Source organism: Phoenix dactylifera, unplaced genomic scaffold (assembly GCF_009389715.1).
Source record: "Phoenix dactylifera cultivar Barhee BC4 unplaced genomic scaffold, palm_55x_up_171113_PBpolish2nd_filt_p 001558F, whole genome shotgun sequence".
Classification (NCBI taxonomy): Eukaryota; Viridiplantae; Streptophyta; class Magnoliopsida; order Arecales; family Arecaceae; genus Phoenix; species Phoenix dactylifera.
Genome location: NW_024068866.1, coordinates 82,065 through 90,230, shown reverse-complemented (window position 1 = coordinate 90,230; position 8,166 = coordinate 82,065). Strand labels below are relative to the sequence as shown.

At 36.3% G+C, this 8,166-nt stretch overlaps 2 protein-coding genes across 3 annotated transcripts; both read right to left on the bottom strand.

Moving 5' to 3' along the window:
* Window positions 1-22: 22 nt before the first annotated feature.
* LOC120108790 lies at window positions 23-2,814 on the bottom strand. Of its 2 annotated transcripts, none has more exons than XM_039122507.1 (3): window positions 1,903-2,814; window positions 1,506-1,752; window positions 23-896 (listed from the first exon to the last, which is right to left on the bottom strand). In XM_039122507.1, exons 1-3 carry the CDS (start codon window positions 2,390-2,392, stop codon window positions 755-757), a joined length of 879 nt encoding a protein of 292 aa, XP_038978435.1. In that variant the 5' UTR covers window positions 2,393-2,814; the 3' UTR covers window positions 23-754. The 2 variants fall into 2 exon arrangements, with proteins under 2 accessions (XP_038978435.1, XP_038978434.1); XM_039122506.1 differs by having other exon boundaries at window positions 31-896; window positions 1,506-1,806.
* Window positions 2,475-7,197, bottom strand: LOC120108791. The gene is made up of 5 exons (XM_039122508.1): window positions 6,954-7,197; window positions 6,733-6,847; window positions 4,712-5,670; window positions 2,801-3,766; window positions 2,475-2,744 (listed from the first exon to the last, which is right to left on the bottom strand). Exons 1-5 carry the CDS (start codon window positions 7,005-7,007, stop codon window positions 2,475-2,477), a joined length of 2,364 nt encoding a protein of 787 aa, XP_038978436.1. The 5' UTR covers window positions 7,008-7,197.
* Window positions 7,198-8,166: the final 969 nt, after the last annotated feature.

Below are 8,166 nucleotides of genomic sequence, written 5' to 3'. Positions count from 1 at the left end.
GAGAAAAATAACAGCCTTCCATAATTCCTGCTACAAGGAACAGTTCTAATTTTCCTCTTGCCTTTTTCGACAATTATTTTTTTACGACAATTAATTGCACCTCGGTTAATGGATGCCCAGCCCTCATAATGCTGCAATAGGTTTCTAGTTAACCAAGCCCTTGCACCATTTTCATACTGTGAATTTCTTAAATAAATTTAAGTTCTACAATTGTCCAAAGAATCAGACACATATACACTAAAAAGGAATGGCACGTTGTACAATGAACTTGTATAATGACCTTCATTAGATGTTCATAGATCCTTTACTAGATGCTCCATTTGTTGATCACTTTGAATAGTTGACCTAATTTCACTTTTGATATACAGAGCATTTCATGCGACTAAAAGTTAGGACAAGACCTTGTTCTTCTGTTGGATAGCATAAAGTAAACAATAAAGATAGAAAAAAAATGACAAGTTACAGATGGCTCATTTCTTAAATAATAATGTTCCAGTTATAGGACAAAAACACCACCAAAAAAGAAGTTACAGGACAAAAATATGCAATTGATACAGAAGATGCATGAAAAGCTGTTATACTGCAGGAAGAGACATGGAACACAATGCAGCTCGACACTGAAAAAATTGTAAAATACTTATTCGGGACAAGCATTTGTAATGATCTAGTTGAAACAAATCACCATGATATTCGATGAACTCATGCTATAAAAGTAATAGAAGTTTCCAACATTCAAAAAACATGAAATGAGAAGTTAGGTGAAACCTTTATTAATCTCTTCTGCAAAAGAACCAGAAGGTAGTAGAAATTCTCCACTCCTGGTGCATCTTGAATTTGCCGACAGTGTACCAGAAATATTGCACAATAATAATGAAAAGAAAACAGCAGCCTTCTCTCTGAAACAACAAGAATAAATTCTTCTTAAATATATGTAGACTCTCAAGCTGATTTGTTTAAAAAAACACTCTTCAATAAGAAAAACAAATAATTAACTAATGGCCAAGATTTAACAGATAAGGGCTGCTTAGTTGCTAAGTTCTATGGAAAGAAGACCTCATACGCTTATATCTAAATCTTAAGGTTTGCTAACACATATGGTTGAGAAGATCCAAATGAGATTTTAGTTAAATCAAGTTTTGGTTTTATATATATATATATATATGACAGATGCAGGGAGCCATGTTTTTCTCAAGAATAGTTTCTTCTAAAATAAAATCCCACCCTTCTTAGAGACCAGATCTACATCTCTCAATCACATCCTCATATCAAAAGAAGGCCAGACTATCACCTCACTCCTCCATTACCCCTCTACTCTTCCCCTCGATCCACCTCTCCTCTTCCTCCACTTTTTCTATCCATCCTTTTGTCTTCCTCTTCTTCATTCTTATAACGAAACAACTAAATAAAACAAGTTTTAGTCGTACTAAAACATGTATGGTTTTTACAACACTGACAAACTAAACCGCCAAGGACCTCCAAAAGAATGATGTCATTAAATCACTTACTTAGGTAAAAGTTCAGGATCCATAGCTATAGCACGAAGCACTTGGGTGTCCATGCAGCCTTGAGATATAACGGTCTTGCTATATTGTGATATCCTTGTTTTGCTGCAATCATCCATATTTGAGAACACAACAAAATACTTGGGAATTTTCTCCAGTTCAAGTCCATCACTCTCTGCACATAGATCACGGATCTTCCTGATGGTGGACATAGGCATTGATTCAGAAGCTTCCGTCTTTGTAGCACATTCTGAGACCAGTAAATTACCATGTTGCTCAGATTTCTCAGCTTCAAAACTTTTATCTATTTTAAAGGAAAATATCAGTGTCTGATTCAAATTAATGAATACCCCAAGCACAAATGAAAAAATGGGTAAGAAAATGTTTGCATTATACTTACCAAGCATTTCACCACTTTGAGAAACAATTGCACCATCATGTTTTTCTCCTTTGCCTTCAATATGAATTTCTGTGGAAGTTGTAACTGTGGCATGAGTCAATCCATGGGTTCCATTTGGTACATTCACTAGTTCCCTTGATAAATTATGTATCTTTGGAATAGAATTATGCATATAACAATTCTCACATAATTGCTCGGAATGCAATGTGAATTTTGGAAAGCTACAGCTTGTGCTTCCTGAGAGCAATGATTTGTCAGACCCTCCTGACACTGCTTCCTCAGATACCTTTGAATCAGAAATGGTATTAGGACCTAGTTGGCCATGAACAAGGTGCTTGAACTCCCGATGGTCCTTTAGCCCCATGATAGGCAGCGCATCACTAGCCTTCTGCACTGAGTCGCCAGATTTACTGCCATTATATGTTGGTTCAACATCCATGTTACTATCATTTTCAAGGAAGGAAGGATTATGTTCAATATTACACAGCATATCATGGTGCTTGAAATCACCATCTGTTACAATTGTACCATGAATTCTTACTTCTTCAGATGAATGACTTAAGACTGGATTATCATTCAATGACAGTTCCTGCAAATGGGGCTTTCTGTTTCACAGTGTTGGAACTAATCTCCAACTCGATGACATCAAAGGTATGGAATGGCAAGGAATTACTTCTTTCAGTCTCAAAACTCTTCAAAGTTCCCTCTATCAGAAAATGAGAGTCATCCTGTACACATAGTTTGAGGCTAGCAGACTCAATTTCAGGCAAAGTGGGTGAAAGAGGCATCTCTATTGCAGCTCTATACCTTCTTTCATCAGTATCGCTATCCAGATCAAGTAGCTTCATATAATCCCCACATATCATCTTCTCAAAAGAAATTAAATCAGCCTGCTTACTGCAAACAGCATTAGATGGCTTTCCCTGCATACAGCATTCTCTTTCATCTGAAAAGGTTTTGCCATTTCACGGAGGGCGCATGGAACCCTACTGTCTTCTGTTTCATACTTTTCTGCTTGCTTCTGAATGTCATTTTGATTCAAGTATAGTACATCATTCTTCTGCTGCTTACGTAGCATTTTGTTACTCCTGTGTTTGCAGGATTTTTTACTGCGATCATTATGATTTTTGGCACAAAACCCCTTTCTGTCATCCAAGTACTCTGAGATCCCAGAATTTTCCACGCCTGAAGGGATATTACCTTTTCTGTTCAAAAGATATTTTAACTCAGATAGTTTCTCTCCTATCTTCAAATGCAACTGACCATCCTCAGAATATAACCATGCAACAGATTCTAGAGCATCTTGGATCCTTCTTTTTTTTCTGCGACTATTAGACGCCTGATCCACTACACTTACTGCAGATGAATTCAGGCATGCATTTATTACATTTCTTTGGACAGACGTTCTATTGTTATTCTCTGTCACCACCCCAATATTTTCTGTTTGCCTAGTTTTAGCCACTCCACCAGACAGTCTCAGAATGGATGATCTCTGATTGGAGCTCTTCTCTGCTACTTCGGTTGATGCAGTGGCAAATAATGCATCCTTTCCCTGTGAGCCCATGAACTTGCTATCAGAAAAAGATGTTGCAGTGGAACATACGGCAGAACTTTGTGACTTGATTCTGACAGAACCTCCAACTGGAGGCTCCAATTCAGAACTAATACCTGAGGTTGGCCGGGTACAGCTTCCTCTAGATAACTGTAGGCGAGGGCATTCCCTGGCAGAACAAGGGTGATTAAGTGAATTTGTATAGCATATCTCTGGCAAGCTAAAATCACTTTGCGAGTTAAAATTGCATGGTTGGGGACCCAAAAGGTTGTTCTGCAAGTTGCAGCCCCATAGCTCTGGAGATTCGCCGTTCTGCATAACAAGTTCATGAGTGCTTGAAAGTTAATAAAACAGAAAAGGATCACCAAAGCATTTTGTTACTAAAAATTTAATAAATATTTCGAGCAAAATGAGAAAGACATAAAATTATTAAATGCATTTGCAGGCAGAGTCTGGATAAAGCATGGATATGGGTGTGGCAGGCAGCAGAATAAAAGAAGCTTGAATTGCAAGGCTGGAGTATCATCTTGGGGGCAAAACATCTCATGCACCAAAACATGACTAATCAGGCTTGTTGAAGAATTTTATGACAATGTCACGTAGATACTCTCCAGCTTTCTGCAAAAGAGTAAAAGAGCATCACCTAGATGCTGCACTCTCAAAAATGAGTTATCTCAATCTCCTGATGTACAGTTCATGAGAAAAAGCTGAGTTAACAACTATCATGGCTGTTTTCCCAGGGGTAACTAAGGTCAAAGTTTGGAAAAACTGAGCTTATGTCATCAGTTTTTGTCTTCTAATTCAAGAAAAAGAGAGAGAGAGAGAGACTGCCAAGATGACTGTAAAGTTTAAAGAAATTCATCATAGCTATTATATTAGTAAGACGTAAAAATTATATATCAGCATATATACTATTTTCATTATCTTCATTCAGGCTGACAATGTGTCTTAAATTTGCAAAATTATCGTTTCCTATGCAATATTCTTTGGCATTATAAAAGAAGATTTAGAAGCATGCCTGATTAATAAGAGAATCTTGTTCATTTCATGTTCTCCATCACATGATCAAATTTTTGCATGGAAGAGTAGCTTTCATAATTTAATTGTGCAGACCTATGCATCCATAATATTCCTGTGAATTTGACACCTACTAACGAACAATTACTTGTGGCAACTAATGCTAAGGTTACCTCTAGATAGGCAAAATTGTCATTGTTCAGGTAGTGCATATGACAAATAAAGATATTAGATACAAACCTTTGCCAGGCTATCTGTACCTTCCATGCTGCATGATAGGAAGTCGTAAAGGACATTAAAGCGGCAAGACATTTGCATGAAATCCTGTTTTAAGAGAGAAAGCTCTTTCCTTATAAACCTATTTTCTGCTTTCTCTAGTTTATTCATTCTTTTAGCATGCTTTACTTGCTTCTTTTTTAGCTTGAGTTGCTCTCTTAGAAGCTTGACATCTGCAGTTTTGATGTTTGTTCCGCCATTAGATCTTTTATCTCCAAAACATGAACAACCCCTTACATCTCTTCCGGTAGATAAAATCTCCTCGACTTTCCTCTGTAATTCTTCACTCCTTTGCTTCTCCTTCTCCAGCCTCTGGGACAAATTATCTGCCCTGTATTTTTCACCCATTGCCTTTTTCCTTTCTACTTCCATGAGCCTTCTCTGTTCTTCTGCTTTTGTCCTCTCCATATCAGCACGTTCCCTTTCTCTGTTTATCTTCTGCTTCTCAGCTTCAACCTTTTTATTTGCATCATCTGCTTTGGAGATCTCCACAATCAACTTCTCTCTTGCTTCATTAGCTTCCATCTTTAGTTTTTCAAGGCAAAGCCTGTATTCATCAGCTTTGTTCCTTGCAATCTCTACATGTTTCTTTACTTCTTCTACCTTGCTTTTCTCCACTTCCACAAATTTCCATGCTTCAGCAGCTTTTTTCTTCTCCACCTCAGCCTTCTTCTTCTCAGAATTGCTTCGCTTTTTCTCTTCATCTAAAAGTTCCTTGAGCCTTCCTACTTCTCCCTCTGCCTCCAAAATGCGAATCAGGCCACTTTCATCATCAGCCTCACTTCTCGAACTTCCACTTTTCTGACAGGAGGACATCTCAGCCTTCAAGTCATGCATTTCTTTCTCCAACTGATTTCTAATAGTGGACTCCTTTTCTTTTGCTTCTTTCTCTCGCCCTGTCCGTGCCCGCTCCTCTTCATAAGCTGCATTAGAATTCTCATCTGAGTTTAGAAGACCTCAAGGCATAATGACATAAAAGACAATTATTGAACTGAATTCCTATGAGAACAGAAACCAGATCATGATAATACATGTTTATTCATAAAATTAAAAAAAATCTCTCTAAGAAAATGCTAATACAAGGGTTTTCCTAAAAAATAATTAAAACAAAAAATTGTTATAAGATGTGATTTTAAGGTGATGACTCTAGGGGACATGACGAGAGTCCTGACACCTGGGGTGATGGTTATGCTAGGGTAAAATAGACCAATGAGTACAGATGAGATGAAAATGAAGACAGAGGAAAACGAATAGAAGGCAAGGGAGATATATTGGGGTGATCTCAACCTAAATAAACTTTTGGCTGAATCCTAAGTGGAATAGACCACAGTGGCATTATGGGCTCCATGAAACACCAAAAACACAAACATATTGAAGGGAATCACTCCACTTTGCCAATCCTCCTTAACAAGGGAGCATAATCAGACCTGCTTTCTATGAATTATGAACTCCCTCTGTCACAACCTTACAAATTTATAAGCCTGAAAAGGTGATATTACCCACCTTATTAGTTTGCTTAATCTAAGAGAAGTCCTTTGGTTGTCTAACAGTTTTTCACGTAATGTCCCATTATTGTTTTTGTGCCTAGCCCACCGAAATGTTGCACAATCTCTTAACATCTTGTGGGTAAAAATATAGCAACAGAACATGCTGCTGCTTAGGGCTTTCGTCTCCTTAACCAACCACGAATATGCAGCATGAACTTTAAACTGTCGATTTCATGATCGGTTCGACCCAAAGGGGTAAGAATATGTTATAACAGTATCAATTCAAAAACAATTTAGGGATTCAAATTCTTCAGATTTATTTATGGTAGCTATCTAGACTCGTCATTTCTCCTGATTTAATTCAACCAATAAATTAACCTTCAACCATGAACTACGAAGCACAGTGATCCACAAATCTGTCGAGAAAATAACAATGCAGCAAATAATGCCTATGGGAGAGGGAGAATCCACTATCGAATCTGTGATTCTTAGCCTTACCCTTCTTGAGATTCTGATTCTCGTTCAGGAGCTTATTCGTTTCGTTCTCGAGGAGCTTCACGGCCTGCCGGAGAGCATTCCTCTTCTCTTCCAGCTTCTGATACCGTTTCTTGATCTGAAACAAAGAAACACCGCACAACAATCGTCACCATGGATCAGAAACATAAAAGATTCAAAAATTCGGCGGAGAACTGACGAAAGAGAAGGGATCTGAATCTTACCTCCGCGCAGCACGGATTCAGGGGTTCGGGTTCTAACGCTATGTCGGCCGCCATGGGAGAAGAGATGATGGATAGCAGCGAGTTTGGGGGATTAGGGTTTCGAAGGCATGGCCAAGAGACGATTAGGGTTTCAGCGCTGCGCGGTGGGAGACGCCGCCGTTGCTACTGAGTGATGGTTTTGCATTGAAGCGGAATAAAACCCTTCTAAACCCTTCGCACGCGTAAAAATAATATGCCACCGCCCAGGCTTGAGTAACCGCCTTTAAGACGCGCGTGAGTCTGATGGAGATGCGCCCTAATGCGGCGTTCCGTGATCTAAATCGGATCGCCAAAACTTTTATTTTAAAACAATTTGATCCTCGATATCTCAAATCATCATATTCATTTATTATATTTTAATAATTTAACGACATCACATTTCATAAAAATTCAAAATCACTAGACACATATATCCAACAAACCTTAGTATATTTCATAAAATATATTTAATAATTATATAAAAATATATTATAATAAATGATTAATATATTAATTATTAATATATTTTATAAAAATATGTTTATTGATCTTATAAATCATTAATTCTATAAAAATATATTAATCAATATTATAGAATTAATATTTTTATTTATGCTTATAATATATTATTATTTTAATAATAATATTTATTTTGATTAGAAAAATAAGATAAATAGGAGTAATATATTAAATAATTTCAATGTATAAATATAAAGTACAATATATATATTTATTATATTTTAAAATTATAAATGAATAATAATTATAATGACAATAATATGAATAATTATATATTATAATATAATATATACTATAAATACAATATATATAATATCAATATAATATAATATGTAAGGTTTTTTTGCATGGATACCCTTCTAAATATCGGATTTTGCATGAATACCCTTCCAAAATTGATATTTGCATGTATACCCTCGTAAAATACTTGTTTTGCTATTCTACCATTTTTTATTCTTATTTTTGCATACGTACCTATGTCATCTAATGCCGTTAAAAAATTAACGGTTTCAAGTTAAAATGACTAAAAGATCCTTAATAGGTAGGCATGCAAATAGAAACATTTATAAGGGTATACAAGCAAATAGTAACTTTACAAGGATATTCATGCAATTTTTTATATTTAGAAGGGTGTGTATGCAAAAAAGAATTCTAATAGAATAATAGATGGAAAGAA

Excerpts from the sequence above, each read along its gene's own strand:
- LOC120108790 (XM_039122506.1), bottom strand. The coding sequence starts at position 2,392 with ATGCTGTGTAATATTGAACATAATCCTTCCTTCCTTGAAAATGATAGT. Across the intron at positions 1,807-1,902 it reads TCAAAGTGGTGAAATGCTTG|ATAAAAGTTTTGAAGCTGAG; the intron begins GTAAGTATAATG and ends CCTTTAAAATAG. Across the intron at positions 897-1,505 it reads GATCCTGAACTTTTACCTAA|AGAGAAGGCTGCTGTTTTCT; the intron begins GTAAGTGATTTA and ends TTGTTGTTTCAG.
- LOC120108791 (XM_039122508.1), bottom strand. The coding sequence starts at position 7,007 with ATGGCGGCCGACATAGCGTTAGAACCCGAACCCCTGAATCCGTGCTGC. Across the intron at positions 3,767-4,711 it reads GTACAGATAGCCTGGCAAAG|AACGGCGAATCTCCAGAGCT; the intron begins GTTTGTATCTAA and ends CTTGTTATGCAG. Across the intron at positions 2,745-2,800 it reads GCCATCTAATGCTGTTTGCA|CTACTTGATCTGGATAGCGA; the intron begins GTAAGCAGGCTG and ends GATTATATGAAG.